We start from the raw sequence: 17,084 nt of genomic DNA on the forward strand, positions 1-17,084 counted from the left end.
GTTGAAGTGCCTCCCTCCTAATTGGACACTTTCTAGGAGGCAAATACAGGGACACAAAATAGAAGTTACTCCCTCCAGTATGTTTACAACAGCTATTAAAGGAGTATTTCACAGACAGGCACAGGTATGCCAGCTGCCATCCTACTGCAACAGTGGAAGAATTGGGGCCACAATGAACTATCTTCACCACTGCATCATGATCTAAGCAAAACCAAGCAGTTTTATAATACTATTCAAGGCATTTCAACAGCTTTTAATGACACACTTTTCACCTTTTAACACTAACAACACTATTGCTGTGGAAAACAATGGTAAATATTTGATACTTACAGTGGGCCTAAAGCTACATAAACTAAGGAAGCAAACTGTGACGTTATGACGGTGCTCAGGAACACTGGGGAATTCAACCAACCCACTGAGTTTAGGCAACATACGCACCAATAGCTTTATAAACTAGAGGCCATCCTTAATAAATTTTTCCCCCTAACACAGCTACTCCAAACTCTCAAGACTCAAGAAAAGGCTTATTTTAAGATTTCACCAAGTTCTTCTAGCTTCCTAAAAAGAAAAGGTGAATATCCTTTGGTCAAGAGCAATTGCATATGCAAGACAGCAACAACAAACTAGAAGCATGGCTCAGCAAAGCCAGAATACACATTAATTCTATTAATGAAGATAATTGGTCTTTTGTATACATGTGGATTAATTATTATCAGAAAACATTGATCATTATTTGTCCACTTGTACAGACAATAGGAAATTTTCTGCTACTTCTGCATACTGGTTTTGAGAAAAAGAAGTTGCAGTTGTGCAAGCAGTAGGGCAATACTTCCATCTGATCATACTTAACTAAGAGAACTAAGAAAAAAATGCATATTGATCAACTTGTATCTGGCTTGGATCCATGCTAACTAGTAGGCACTGTAGATCCATATACCTCAAAGACACACTGTGTTTATTTGTAAACGTAGGAAAACGATACCTTTAGCACAATCTGCTCCGTGAAATCCAGGAAAACAGTGGCAGACACCAGAAACACACTCGCCATTGCCATGACAATTACGTGGACAGTCTTGCACTGAATCTGAAATACAAACATCACAGACACATTAAATGGTTCCTATTTCACCTGGAAATTATTTGCTTAGTTTTTTTTTTTAAACATTATTTTGTCTTAAATACTTGGGAGAGTACTAAGTGGACAACCAGAGAACACTAATAACGCTAACAGCACGAATTTCAGGGGAAGCAGAAAGTTACCAACACTTATGGCAGCATGAGAAAGTGTAGGAACCAGTGATAGCCTAAAGGTAGCAAGTCTTTGAGCATCACCAGCACTCAAATTCACTGCTAGCACTCAAGTCCTCTGCTCAAACAGGTAGCCAAAACTTCTTTTATGATCATTATAGTCATACTCGAATTCATATTGTATTTCAAACATAATACTTCAGCAGGAAAATTGACAATCTCCCTTTTACAATTTGACTTTGATCTTGCACAGCCACTGTTCCATGTGGAACTGATTTTTCCAAGGAGTCTGTCTTTTCTTTCTACAGATACTCAAAGCTTTGTTAAGAAAGCTGACAGAAATGTCTGCTGCACCTGACAAAGGACAGCTCTTTTGCTCCAGCAAACATTACCCTAAAAAAAAGCCCAAAAAAAGTCCAAGTAGCAATGCAAGCACATGACAAAGAGGTCTGTAAAGCCAGAGGGCAAGGTTTAACTCCAGGCTTAAATAACTGAAATGCTGGTGACTTCAATAATCTGTGAAGCATAAGCACATCGGCCTGATGATAAAATTTCAGCTGTACCAGCCTGTATGTTTTCCACAGTTTGTTATTATTTTGGATGACATATACATTTGCTTTGCACAATATAAAGCAGAAATTAAATAACAATTTTGAAATTAATGCTTAAATTATTTTCAATTGAAAGCTGTTGGATTTCATAGGAATATATTGTCAACACTGAATTACTGGAACAAAAATATAAATGGAATGTTGTTACTCTTCCCTATAATTCCCTGTTGTTGTGGGTTGCACTGTCCCAAATTAAATGTCAGTCCCAGACACCAAACAAAGAGCAGCTGCAGGACACAGAAAACAAATCTTGGATTTGGAACTATTAGTACCATACAGAGTGCTTTTCTGTCCAGCCAAACTGAAAAGAGGAACAGGAGTCAAGCAAAACTGTAAATCTAATATCACAGTTGCAGGACACTTAGTAAATAATAGTAATAATAATAACAAAATAAGTATAATAAAAAGAAGCAAAATTTCAAAAAGATGTCTTTATTTTGGCCTCTTTAAATAAATCTTATAAACAGTGAAAAGGAGAACTGTAACGTGTAATGGTCAAAAACATCAATGTGTCTCATGAAGTAGTTTGTCTATAGATTTACTCGTTGTGCTTCACGGCACACAATTCTATGTATTCAGAATCATGGCAAACTTACTACTGCCTGAGAGCCAACATCATTTCTGTTATTTTTTCTCCTCTCACATCAGAGAAGCCTTCATCTCTCTCTGATCTTTTGATTATGAAACATCTGATACTGGGTGTGTGTAGAATAACCTGTGAACTGGATAAAACACTATATTTTTCTCTGTATTTCAGTCCAATCACTATTATTGCACTATCATATGGTCTACCTGTCCATTAGACCTTTGATACTCTTGAAAGCTGTAGTCCAGGCTAGCCAGCCCTTTTAAGGACAGCTGATCATAGCTGAAGAGTTTCTAAGAAGCCACAGTAGCAGCATACCAAGATATAAGCACAATTGTTTTCGAAGAAGCAGAAAATGCCTTCTATGGCAGATACACAAATACATAAAACATTATGCGCAGCACCTAGTAACCCTTTCAAAACCACACATGAACTACAGAATCCAAAATGTTTTCTCATCCCAACTGAAGTTCACATGATCAGTTAGGTTCCTACTTAATACCACAGTATTGGTTATCCTCCCCCACCCTCTGGGACTTCAGCTAAGAAACTAAATTTTATAATAATGTAAAAGGAAGAAAAAGCTTCATATCATCAATCACACACGGCTGGAAAAGACCTCCAATTTATTTTTCATCAGACTCACTCAGTTCAACTTCTTTCAATTTCTCTTTCTCAAAACTAATACATTTGTGCAATATAGAGTCACTTAACACTTCACCAGCCAGGATGGAATAGCATGTAGACTATCTCAGTTTTTGATGCTACTGTGATAAGACTTTCACAGCTCATGAAATGCTCCAGAGATCAACACACCTTCTGACAAAGCTTGGAGAGCTTATGTTCAGTTTGGCTTTCAATTAAAGCCAAAATTATTCTTGTAACAAAACCGAAAGCATCTCAGATGATAGGTTGGATGCTCTTCTGCTATTTATTCCATCACGTTGAGAGGAACACCAGCTAGATGCTCACCACTAGGTGAGCAGCTAGCTGTAATACGGCATATACCTAATTAATGAGCTTAGTTCACCTCTGAGGTGACTGCAAACAACCTCATTCTCAGTTGTCAGCATTCTGTACCATCTTTCTGCAAAGATTAAACAGCTCTCTTGTTGAATGCAGTGTCCTGTTGGTTTACAAAGAAAGGTCTTTGGAGAAGCAAATAGGTATAAAAAATGACTGTGAAAAGGGAGAGGAACATCAGCTGGAGAATGAAGTTTTGTTTCTCAGAACTAACCTCAAGAACTACAGGAATGCAAAAATCTTAAAAGAAAAATAATGAAAAAAATCAATACCCCACTGGACCCATTTGAGATTAGCGTTAAGAAAAAATGCACAACAACACAAGGACAAAAAAAGGCTGATTACTAAAGACTGAATGAGAGTATCATGACTTTAAGTATGGGAATGTATCAATAAAGAGAAGAAATGCTCAGTTTCCGGAAATACCTACCCAAAATAACTGTACTGAAGGAGACTACTTCTTTGTCCTTGCCATCATTGTAAAACGCCAGGTGCCACAAACCCACATCCAAGTACTGAACAAACACAGCTTCATTCTGAACAAGAGTCTGAATGCTTCGCCGTTCCCGTGGGGATTCCACCACACTCCATTTCTCTTTCCCATCCAAGCGTTCCATGAAATCATACTGCAGTATAGGAAAAAGAAAACAAAAAAAGAAAACAAAAAAACAAAACCCCAAACAAACAGACCAGAATGCAGAATGATATCTCAAAATCTCACATAGTCTTGTATTAGAAACATCATAAAATGGTATTTCTGGAAGACAGGTTAATATGAAGCTAATTTCTACTGGGTTCCCCTTGAACTCACAGAATTTCGTGACTGTTTTCCTAAAAACTGACACAGAACTGTGCATCTTTTCTCTGCACAGGTGATTAAAAATGTACCAGCAGTATTTCTTGACCAGTCGAGTTTTGAGAAAGAAGTTAAAATCAATGCTTTGACTCTTCACAAAATTTTAGGTTCCTACAGAGCTTTCAAAGCTGGAAAACTTTAACATGTGAGAGAAGCACCCTTTCCTTAGCAATCACCTGCCACAATTTATTGCTGCAAGATGTACAAATATGTCAGATGCACCTTCAGACATATAATTGAATGGACAACCCCAGAATGCAAAAACAAACAGGAAAGCACAAACAAAAAATGGGTCTGTCTAACATAATGTAAGTTAGTATCCAATTAAAACACACTGTGAAAGTTTGACATCACAGAGCAGTTTGCTTACCTGAGTTTATATGCAGAACAATCGGGTAAGAGGATACAAGAACCAGAGAGAGCATGGAAAAGGAATAACACAAATCAGGTAGCTGAAGGCATTGAACTTCTATTAAGGAAAACTGAGAATTTCTGTTTGGATGCTTTGGAAAATTACATTAATCTTTGGAAGACAGATGAAGCATAGCAAGTGATTATTTAGAGTATAAGAGGGATGGCACCATTAACGGTATGAAGCTAAAAAAAGAAAGAAAGAAATTTAAGATGAATGTCAGATAAGCTTCCCATCTATTAAGCTCAGTAATAGCCTCCCAGTGGAGATGCCACTGCATCACACAATTAAACAAAGACTAGAAGAAATATTGGTTAATCTGCAATAGGGAATAACTCTGCATAGCAAAGCAGCTGTACCAGAACTCCTAATACTCTTTCTTTTTTTTTTTTTAAAAATATATATTTATTTTTTTCCTATTCTGTCTTTAAGCTTTGTGATTCTCGTGTTCTCAATCTGATGCTACGCTCAGCTTCCCAGCTCTCATGGCCCCTATCTAAGGGAAGTCCTTAGGAAACAAGAAAAAATATCTCATCTTTTCATAGCTGCATAACAAGTCCCCTATGAAAATACAACTTGTTTTAGACACATTTATCTATCTATGAGTAGATAGAGACAGACATACCTAAAGAAAGAGATATGTTCAATAAAATATAGTGAAAGTACATGCTTGCTGGCCAGTAGTTTCATTGCACTTCCTTCTGTTATCTCCAGCATGTACAGCCTGTGCTTGTGGCAGTTCTAAGAAAGCATAAACATTCACTTTGTTTTATTTTAAACAGAAAACTGTCAACCTCCATCCAAAAAAGATCCATAAGGGCTGTCTTGTACATCGAATTGTGCTCCTTAACATTGAGTTCTAGCAAATAATACACAATATGCAATAAAATAACGAAGATTATCCCTTCTTGTAGAAAAGACAGAAGGTTGGACTGATTTAATGAGTTAGTGACATACTGCACATCTATTTCAAGCAGTGATATAAAAGCTGACCTTTCTGTTTTGAAATTGTGTAGTAATAGGAGTAATAAAGCACTCAACAGACTTAGCATTACAACAAAGGCAAAAGTATGGAGGTACTAGTACTTTCTTTTTAAATACATGAAACCATGACATCAGTATGCAGCCACAAAGGAATTCCGTGACAGCACGAGTTGGAGCCTGTATCTACCGTTGTTGAAGGCTACTGCCACAGTAAGTGTATTAGTCACTCTTCCCAATGCCTTTACTCATGGCAAAAGAATAAGTGATGTGAAATAAAAAGTTTCACCAAACTGTTAAAATCTAATTGCCTCTTATTGAGCCTTTTTTCACACAGGATTTTCACCAAAGAAGATAAATCAGGTAAATTAATGCATTTAAGCCAATGCACACCAGAGGTGTAGAGAATTCTGCCGTGTCAGAAACTCTCAGAGCGTCCGAGGTGCCAAACACACATGTATCTATCTCTTAAATCAATGACATTTGGAAATATTACTAAAACCTACTGTCTAGCAGTCAGAGGTTAAGGACAGACTCATCACCTCTTTGGGAAATGTTATTACTTGGGCAACATCTTGGGAAAAAGAAATCTTGTTCCTCAGAACAATCGTTCACAAAGGGTCAGCTAGGGAAGTAGCAATAAAAGCTGACATTTCTCACTGGCAACATGCTGTTCATCTCTGCTTATGCTGGCAGGTTCCTCTGCCTCCCCTCTGTTTGATGCTGATTCTACCTCATATAGCAGAGAAGGCTCAGCAGTTGGCAAGATCGAAGGGGAATAGTACTCAGGCTGAAACTGCCTGAAGTAGTTTTAGCTGCAGAATCTCTTTTCACAATGACAGGTGTGACCTAGAGAGAGCAGGTCTCTTGGCATGGCTCCCCATAAGGCAATAATTTTAACTACACACTGTAGAGACTCTTCAATTAAACCGTGAAGAACTATTTCATGCTCAGGCAAAAGTGTAATGACTAAACATCAATAACTTTATGACTTGTGAAGCACCACCGCAAACTGATGTAGAATATAACAATAAATGTTTATCCCTCTCTGGATTCCTCAGGACTGTGAGAAAAAGAAAGAAGATAATTCATTTGCTGGTGCTTGCCTGCATGTACAATCTTAATGGAAGTACTGGATGCACCCCAAAATCTAAAATCCCTGACCAAAAGGTCACTGAGAAGGTCATAACCAGATTTGATTTCTCTCTGTGGTTGGCTGGATCATCATTTTGTTTCTCGCTGCCCTGTTGATTTTCTGATTTACTCCACTTTCATGATTAATTACCATTATATAACACTGTTCCAAAGATATCACTTTTGTTTTAAAGCTACCTACTGACAAATATGCACAGATTAGAAGACACAGCTAGGAAACAAAATAAATACTTTCATGATCGTTAAGAAGCCACTGCGTAATTTTTTAATCTAACAAGAACAACTACTGAGGAAAAGTGAATTGCATGCACTAGGAAATGGATCTAGTCAACTATCAAAATCAGCTCTGAAGCAGTTATTAATTTTCACTGGCTTTTTTTTTTTTTTTAACGATCCTTTATATTTTGCGGCTTCATTCAGAAAATCACACTAAAAACAACTAAAATCTGGCCAGAAACAAAATGCACCAGAAATCACAAATGATGACATCCTCACCGTTCAGTTTTGCAGGGGAGAGTAGTTACAAGGATTAAAGCTCCATATAAAGAAGGCTACTTCTTCAAACAAATTCCAAATTCACACTTTCCATGACTGTTCATTTATTTTACTACACAGCACACCAAAACCCTACTGCATACTTTTATTTACAAACCTAAATCTCACGCTAAGTTCTTTCTGGGCAATTTGTTTTTATGATTTCTTCCTTCAGTGCTTCTATCTTTCTCTGATGCATTTTATTAACGGGCTAATAAGGTCTTTCTTTTTCCAGTAACCACGAGGAGTCAGAAAAACAGTTTAGGAACAGAGCATGTACGATAGCAACTACAATGCACAGCGTCATCCACAATGCATCCTCTGCACAATGCCACACATCCGTTCATAAGATCTGTTGAGAACAGCTGCCTGCCAGAAGAGAACGAGTTGTGAAAGCATCAAGAAGCAAACAGCTCTCAGGCACTGGAACATCGTCTTTTCTTAGATTTGAAACCACTTGCATACAAAATCATTAACAGTCTTTGAAAATAGGAGCTGAAAAGAAAGAGCTATTAGAGCTCTTGTCTTAATAATGGATGTGTCTTCAGATGGGGAAAAAAAAAAAAAAAAAGAGAAATGAAAAAGAAGAAGAAAAAAGCATATCTGGCATTGTGGCTAGCATTCATCTTATTATGCTAAAGCCCTGTAAGAGCTACAAAGCCAATAATAAAACAAACGTCAGGGAAACTTGTTTGCAGAGTGCTTTAAAATTAGTTCTTTATCAAATCCAGGTGGTAATTATTCATTAAAATACACCCGTGAAACATCTGACCCACGCAGCTAACAGCCAAGGCGCTCATTTCAGCATTTAAACGTGCATCTTGACTGTGACAGAACACAATGGGTGCAGTGCAGCACAGCATTCACTACAACAGCACAGTCACCATCACAGAGCTCTGAAATGAACAGATCACTTTCCAGCCGCAGTAGTGGCTGGGAAGCAAGGTAATACTGAAGCTCTTCAGCTATTCCCACTGTTTCAACTAAAGACAGTTCTAAATCAAAATAGTTTTCATTAAATAGAAAACACTGCTGCAAACGGAGGCAAAACAACTCCATGCACTGCCTTCTCCAGACATGGTAGGGATGCTTCTATATGGTTACTTTATTTCATGCATCATTGGGAATACTTTAACAACGTGTAGTAACATAATTGCTGTAATCTCTGCAGGATCACTTCATGCACTGTTTGACATTTACAGTTCATTTTCCATACATTATCAGTTTTATTAATACTATCTTCTACGATCAAGCCTGTACTGCATATTTTTCTAGTTCTATGCAGTACTACATAGATTGGAAGAATTTTCTTTGAAAGCAATGCGTTTCTTTTTCTAGTCTGCTTGCCACTCAGAACATTTCCTCTCTCCTCTAGAGCTCCATTCCCCATGCACATGGCACACAACTGCTTCTAGAGAAGTTTACAGCTACATCAGTTTGACTGACTGAACTACGCATCTGGAATATCTGCTAAACACTTCTACCAAGAAGGTTAAATCTCAGCAGGGCCCACAGACAGGAACTGCATCTTGTTGTCTCAGGTTAATCATGTATCTAATTTGCTGATTATTGACTTATTCCCACAAAGGATTTTGCTAGGCTTGACATACCAGCACTGATCATGATGAACTGTCAAGTCAAGCTGTTCTCTGCTTTACAGTTCACGTCCCTAACTTGCAGAAACCAGGATTTCAAATTTCAATTCTAAAATATTGCCTGGTGTTAACTTCAGACTATTTTCATTAATACAAAACCATTCTGTTTCTTTCTGTCAGAACAGGTCATCCTTTTACCAAATCCAGTGTGTAACAGCTTGCTTTTCTTTTTCCTGGGAGCATTTTGGGTGGATTTTAATATAGCAATCTTCTGCTGTATTATTCCCACCGAAAAGCACCAAGAACTTGCACGAATATAGGATTTCATTATGCTGTTATGGAAGAAGGTTGGAACTGCTTCCACTACCTAAAGGCTGGAAATGAGGTTCTCTAAGGAGGATTCAAGCTAAGTTGGAAACACAGTTGGTATTTCTCATTATTTAATTTATCAGAAAGGTTATGAAATTTATATCCAGTGCTCAAAAGGTTTAACAAAGGAAAGAATGGAACTCTGCTTGATCCTAGCTTCTCAGAAAAGAACATTATAATGAGATCTGGAACAAATATAGCTGAACACAGTGCAAATGAAAATAATGTTCGGCTTGAAGTACAAACTGTATTTATTTTGTACTACCACTTATTTTTCTTCTAAGAGATAGAGGCATACCTCCACTATGTGATAGTTAGACAATTATAGTTAACTTGTAATTACATAAAATCTTGACAGTCATTTTGGAGCTTTGGTTGCCCTAAGCTAGTTTTACTTCATGATTTATACTTTTGTTTGTTTTCATCATCTAAATTGCTGGGTGATTTTCCATGGTGGCATGATATGGGAAGAGAGCACCAAAATTCTGCACTGATGAGACATGCTCAATGAATTATGTCATTGCCTCATGTGCAGCTTATGATCCATAGACATTATCTGGCCAGTGACAATGCATCGAAACACAAGTGCCAAAAAAATCAAAACATCCTCCAGAAAGGTCCCAGCCTTCGATCATATTCTCGGTGGATATCTTCTGTGATGGATGGATGTCTGAAAATGGCTGAAAATTGTTCAACACTGTATAAAAATCTTCCCAGTTTATCTGATCTTTGTACAGAACTTCAGGATGTTATATACTAGCCCTTGGCTGTATAGAAAACAAACCACTCGCCCTTCTCCTTCATTTTTGGTCTGCTGGTCTTCATTTCTTACCAGTCAGACATACCTGGATATCAGATTCATGCAAACACTTGGTAACTCGTAGAAGAATTCTTAACAGCATATGAGAAGTCGATGGAGTTTGAATAATTGTAAAGCTACTTGCTCACCAATTCTTAAAAGCAGAAGTCTTAAATCTATGTAAACCTTTTCTCTCAATTCTACCCAAATCAGCTTAAAAATTTTGGATTTCAATTCAGACTTCAGGCAAGAATAACAGCCAGGAAATAAGAGCCAATGCAGACTAGTTCCATAATAAGTAGATCCCAAATTCAGTTAACATAGGTGTAGTTTTCCTGATACTCCTTCTATCATGACTTTGTGCATGCACATGGACGCTGTTCTCTCAGGGCTGATACCTCCTTGCAAGCAATATGAAAACACTTTCTTTGTATGACAATGCAATTATGTTGAAGTCTCTGCACTTGGCTTAATTATTTATGTAACTGCAGTCTGCTTCGCCAAATGAAAACATACTATCAGTCCTTTGCAAACCTGGACAAGGCATCTACGAATGTTGAAAAGGCTTTTCCTCAAAGTTCTAAATTTGATCTTTGGAAATCATAAACTAAATCAAGCATTTAAGTGTAGCTGGTGATTTTTTTAATGAAGAACTGATTTTCAGCAGCAAGGATATGCATGAAGTAAAGGTTCCTTTCCAAAAGCTGGTTCCTATTTCTCCTTTCCTTGTTCTCTAAAAAGAATGGAGGCTCTTTCCTTTCAGTATGTGCAACTGCAAAATATTATTGCTCATTACAGTTCTAATCTAAATAAATGAGAATCTTTCTATTCACATTAATGTCTTTAAATGTATTTTTTCCTCTTTGCAAAACAAAGCATACCACTTTATTATTATAGCAAAAGAAATCTAAACACCACTGCACAGCCTAGAGGAAAAAGATACATAAATTTGGTCCTACTATAAGGCTATCTTTATCTACACCCTTAATTATGTACTACAAAGTCAATGCAAAAAAAGCGGTGGTGCAGAGTTTTCATCTTGCAGACAGTTAGAAATTAAGAACTGGGATTCCAAGCTGCAAGACCTGCCCAAAGTCTTAGTGAGATGTTAAGCCTAAATACTACCTTTGAGGAAAAATAGTAAAATTAAAGCTTTCCAGACATGGCCACCGTGTTCTGTCCTCTAATATGGTTGGGTAGCAGTGATGCCCAAACCTTTTGTGTGCTCAGCAATACTGTCAAAATCCTGTGGAGTCTGAAACTTCTACAAAGGCCTAAAATGATGTGTTATCAGATCTAGCTGTGCTGCATTCCAACTGCATATAGTGTTTTGATATTGTGAATCTGACCACCTTGACTTATCATTTTTGATGGGCGTGTAACTGGATAGGTTTACTGCAACTGATTCCATAGTTTCCTCAGAGATTTAAGACCTTTCATGCCAAACTGAAAGTAATTTTATAAACCTGACTAGCAAGAACATCATACTTGGTTATTTCATTCATCAAAATACTGTTAAGGTGTGTAATAACCTAGAAATCTTAATATCAGGGCAAATATCAAAAATTGAGTCATCCCCAAAATACCACACAGAATCCCTAAGCTTAAGCTCCAAAAGCTCAAACGTGAACCCAACAAATTCTCCCAACTTCTGAAGTTTCCTTTGTACAGCCAAGAAATACATGGATAAAGTACCTGTGCATGCGATGGTGGGAGTCCTCTTCTTATATAAACACCAAAAAGAGCATCCTTCCCCAGGGATATGTTGAACTTCAGGAACTGTGGCTGGCTGATATGGATCTGAGACCTCCAAAAAACTCCAGGGGGCACTTCTTGGGTGACCTTGCGGCCAACTTCTGTTTCCCCACTATCTATGCTGCTATTCCTAGTGACCCATGGTCCTATAAAATAAAAACAAATATAAATCAACTGTAAATCAAATGAGATAACTGCTTTTAATAAAGGCACTTTTAGCAGTGGCATTCAAGAATAACATCTGCAGCAATGCTGCTGTTTAAATCGAACTGCAACTTTCCTAATTTCATCCAATCTGTTGCTGGTTCAATAAAAAAAGGAAGAATTTGGTCCATATATGCTAAGAAAGAAGGCTTTGAACCTGTTTCTGTGGAGCATCTGCAATCTTCTAATTCCTCTGAGCCTTCAATTCTGTGACTGCTTAGAGACTCATTTAAGCACACTGCAATCTCCTTTTGCGCTTTTCAGCTGTCTTCTATGCAACCAGCATAGCAAATTTCAGAAAGGTGAACTGAAGGTGTAATTTCAATCTTAATGAACTGATTGCAAATTTTATTACTATTGCTTTATATAGCAAAGCAGTCCAATAAATCCCCGTTCACAGACAATAGAGTTGGTAGAAGAAATGAAATGCACAGAAGAGGATTTAGAGAACAGTTTCTGTACTGTAACACGTGTCTTCTTATTCTTTAAAGAAAGTTAGTGTAACTCAATTCACTGCCTTTTAATTCTCTGTCTGAAGCAGTGAGACTGTCTATCTATAGGTCTCTTTCTTCCCCACAGATAGTTGCAGGGTTAGCTAAAATCCATCTTTTGATGGTTCTTCAGCATGCATTATTGAAGCCAAGATACAAGGCCCTTCTGGTTGAGTGCTCTGGCTTCCAGCCCCTGAAACAGCCTTCAAAACTTGGTGTGAATCTCGTCTGCTTGGCAGCTGATCAGGATGGTTCTGAGGTTACACATTTTAAACACAGAGTGTGATAGGTGAAGAGTTAGCAGTGCTTTCGAGCTACAGCATACAACATTTCATTTTATGTCTTGTATCCTCAAGCAACCTGGCGATAAGTCCATATTTTAATTATTATAACAGATACCAAAAAGGCCAGAAAAAGACAAATTTCTGTTGCCATCACAGAAGTCTGAAGGGGTCATTAATACCTCTATTGATGCATACTGGATGGTACCAATACCTCAGGATTTGTTAAAAGCTCAGCTGTTTACTTCATGTTTTTGTCATGGTGAAACATCATTTTCCATATGTGGCAATTTACTGCAGAAATGTTTTCCAGCACTGTGTGAACGTAACAGGATGGCACAGAATAACATATAATTCCAGCAGGTAAGTACATAACAGCTTTTCTGCGCTGGCTATCCTTAATTGAGAGAGCTGCAACAGCACTGCTTCATTTCTGGTTCCAAATGATCTGTTAGCAGCGCTTACACTTGTACATAATGAAACAGATACATTGGCAGTGTCTTCAAGTGGTAAAAGAATGATTTGAACACCAACTGCTACCCAGTTCTTGGTAAATTTTCTTTTTTCATTTTCTGTGCTAATGGATCAATCAAACATGTATTTATCATTACAGCTCTTAAAGCAATGAAAGAGATGCAGAGACAGCCTGCAAAGAAAGGAGAATTAGTTGCTGACTAATTAGTTATTCCTGCCTCTTTCTAAGAACATGTGCAGTTGAAGAGAAGCCTTCAATGAAAAAGCTATTTATAGGTAGCATGTCAATAAGCATTACTGTTATGATAAAGGCTGCATAAGGAGTAAAGGTGAAAGGATCAATACACCAGCACCTCTTCCAATATTCTAAACCTGTTCACTCATCAATGAATAATATGAACTGTGTATTTTCAATTCAGTTGATTTCATGACTGAAACAAAGTCACTTCAGTCCATCAACTCCAGTGCAAATCTTTGACAGATGTAATCTACCAAGCCAGATGTAAAGCAGGTGTGAATCTGTAGCTCAACTCTGCCTCACCTTAACAGCCATTCCCTCCACCTCCCCTCCAGCCCCTGCAGTGGAATCTGCTTGTTGTTTCGGTTCTTTTGAAGCAATACTTTATTGATCCAACTCTAACATTCAATGGAAAGTGGTCCTGTACAGTCAGAGATACGGTTTGTGTCAGCAGCACAAATCCAGTGCTCCAAGCAGGTAAAACATTACATTTACCTCACCTCATAAACACTGTATATCTAATCAGAGCTACTAAGTCCTGAGCCAGCTACCAACACAGCACTACAGCTTATGACACAGAAATGAATCCTTGTTTGAACACTTTAAAATTGACATGGGGTTATAATGACCTTATGCTGTATCTGATTTGCATGTTTTGGTCAGCACACTTCAGCCTACATAATAAAGCAGGAGGCAATGCTTTTGGAGCAGTGCTTGTATATTCACTTGAGTTACTTTGCAAATAAGTTTACTTCCTATCATTAAAAGACAGATCTTCAATAGAGGCTCGAGTTTTCGTAGTTGTGGTTGAATTTAGCCTAAGCCTCCTTTGTATTTACAAATTCCGTTCTGTGTTTCTAACAGAGAAAGGCTATTTTCCAGGAGGATCTAACCTCGTAATACATCAACCAAGCTTAGAAGAGAATATTCTAGTCATCAAGAGAACCAGAGTTACATTCACACTACTTTGATACACACCTCACAGGTGATAATATATTGAATGTCAAACCTACAAAAAAAAATTTTAAATGGCAAAATGGCAATTTATTTTTCTCATGAAGATAATTAAGCTTTAGTGTAAAAATTGCTTAAAATGGCAGTTAAGACCAGCAAACTAATAAAGAATAATCAGCCTAAAAACATGACTCAGGCTCCTAAAACTACTGCAATTATTCAGTTTGGTTTGGCATTATTTTCAGAAGCACCTCCCCATAGATGTTATTTTCTTGCTCTACTACAAAGGTGACCTACTTTCCACTTGTCCAAACCATTCCCCTTCCACAATATTTCAGTGTTTCACGACTCCACTTAGCAATTCCTAAGGACTGTGACAGCTGGAGGAGTTCAACTCAGTAGAGAATTTTAAAAGTGAGTTACATGAGCATTTATCAAGTGACAGACACGTGATGAAGATACACTTAACCCCTCAAAAAACAAAAAAGAACAAAGAATGGAATGGATGAATGACTCTTTAGTTTCAAGTCTTCATTTTTGGAGTAATGCATATCTCTGCTCTGCATCCAGCCCATGCCATACGTATGTGAAATTTAGCTGCTGCCTTCTGTCTGGCATGGTGAAAGAGAGACCCTTATTTTTAATTTTAAGAATTTAATGCAAGAATTCCTGTTTTTATGGCTCTCGGTTATAATGCTGAAGTTGTAAGACTTACAAATGTTTGGAGTCATGTCAAAATATTTTCAACTAATTTGTAGGGAAGGTTTAAGTCCAGCAAGCAAGCATAGCTCTAGTGAGAATGCATTATTGAATGTATTTTCATAAATTCCTGCTGAATTGTTCTCCCATTGTTACAAAACACAAAAAGGACATAAACATTTTGGCAGGACTTCTTGCTTTGTCACAGCCAGTGCACTGAGCTGGTCATCATTATGACACTCTAAGATCAATACTTGTAAAGCAAATATTAATCATCATCTATTAAAAACTCCCTTTCAACAATAATTCGGTCACATAAAAAACAGCATAGGAAGGCTCTCGCCATTGGCTGCATCATGTTCCTTACACCTCAAATTAGAAATAAAGGAAGGAAACGCAAAGTACACATGGCCACTGAACCAGATCTTAGCCAACTGACTTCAGTTCATTTCTTTAAAACTCCAGAAGCAGAACACCGTCATCCTAGCTTTACATTTACAGCAGCTTTGCGGCGCTAACAGCTTCACTTAAAAACTTTGTCTCTAGAGACTCTTAAAGTAAACCTCTTTTATAGCTTCCTTCAGTCTTCACCTCCTAATGCAGAGCATGCATCTTTCCACCTGATTCACTCCCTCCAGCTATTTTTAGAAGCTTTTCCATTTTGATGGACCACTGCAGATCAAGTTCAAAGAACATAAACTGCAGTTAAGTGAAGTTACAGATGTGACAGACTGACAAATTTGAGAAGAAAGACCAAACCAAACAACTCACATTATCATGAGCAAATAAACCCCCAAATCATTCTCTCTGCTGTGGGTGGCTGTCTTAGAGTTTTGTTTATTCCGTAAGTCTATGGATACTTGATTTTTTCCCCTGTGATTTCCTCCCTATAAACATCAGCAAAAAGAGAGTTTTAAAAGCGTACTTCTTCTCCTTACCCAGGGGAGTCATTTCAATCTCTCAGTCAAACATATATTTATCAACTAAATAACACTTATTCATTTAAACTGCTGTGTTATTTACCCAGTCGAATTACTATTTTGGCATATACATCTGAAAAGACTGTTTTAGAGCTCCAGTATGTTTGCCTTTGAAGCTATCAGACAGGCGATACACGACAACAGCAAGGCAAACTCCCCCACTTGTCAGTTGGCCTCATCTTTGAGCTGGAGGTCAGCCTCAAGGTGGCAGCTGATACGACATGCCCATCCAGCCTTTAATTTAAATTACGTCAAGCAGTGTCAGTGATGCAGCAGAACTGCACCTACGCTGAGACGAGAAAATTTGGGGTTTATAGGCTGCTCTGCCACATCAGGGTCAAAATTTAAAACAGTCAAAATTAAATCTGGCTACTGCCAGCGTCCTGCTACAGACATCACGTTTAAATAGCAATTACTTCAGTCCTTTGATTGTGTGCCTTTGTAACAGAGATGGCTGCAAAATGTGTCTTGAAAATATGTTTGAAAAATATCTGGCAAAATAACCATTCCAACACATCCATAAAAAACTGCCAGAACAATCTGGATAATCTCAAATTAATTACAAGGAACAAATATCACCACGATGGTTAAAGAGCTTTCTCCTTCGCTGCTCTCCCGGTACCTCTCCACTTCAGATAAAGCTTTCCTTATCTTTAAATCTAACTCATCTTTCTGCTTTTGTATCACTAGAGATTTTTACAGTTGACTCAGAATTCCAATGAGCTGTATGGTATCACTGTGTAATCACTCAATAAAGAAAATAAATATATGTAAGCATTCAAAAAAGTATTCCGCTGATTTTCTGCTAAAAAAAAAAAAAAAAGAACAAATGATGATAA

General features: G+C 37.6%; 1 protein-coding gene across 2 annotated transcripts in view; it reads right to left on the reverse strand.

Moving 5' to 3' along the window:
* Positions 1 to 17,084, reverse strand: part of TENM2 (teneurin transmembrane protein 2) — a 614,809-nt gene that overhangs the window by 97,095 nt on the left and 500,630 nt on the right. Inside the window, exons 9-11 of one of the 2 annotated variants that reach the window (XM_042880629.1) lie at positions 11,865 to 12,070; positions 3,899 to 4,094; positions 983 to 1,084 (exon numbers count right to left, since the gene is read on the reverse strand). In XM_042880629.1, coding sequence (XP_042736563.1) covers positions 983 to 1,084; positions 3,899 to 4,094; positions 11,865 to 12,070 — 504 coding nt within the window. Of the gene's footprint in view, positions 1 to 982; positions 1,085 to 3,898; positions 4,369 to 11,864; positions 12,071 to 17,084 lie in introns of those variants that run through there. The other variant, XM_042880628.1, reaches the window with a different exon arrangement.

This window comes from Lagopus leucura, unplaced genomic scaffold (genome assembly GCF_019238085.1).
Source record: "Lagopus leucura isolate 7727_CA_CO unplaced genomic scaffold, USGS_WTPT01 Super-Scaffold_100027, whole genome shotgun sequence".
In the NCBI taxonomy this organism is placed as follows: domain Eukaryota; kingdom Metazoa; phylum Chordata; class Aves; order Galliformes; family Phasianidae; genus Lagopus; species Lagopus leucura.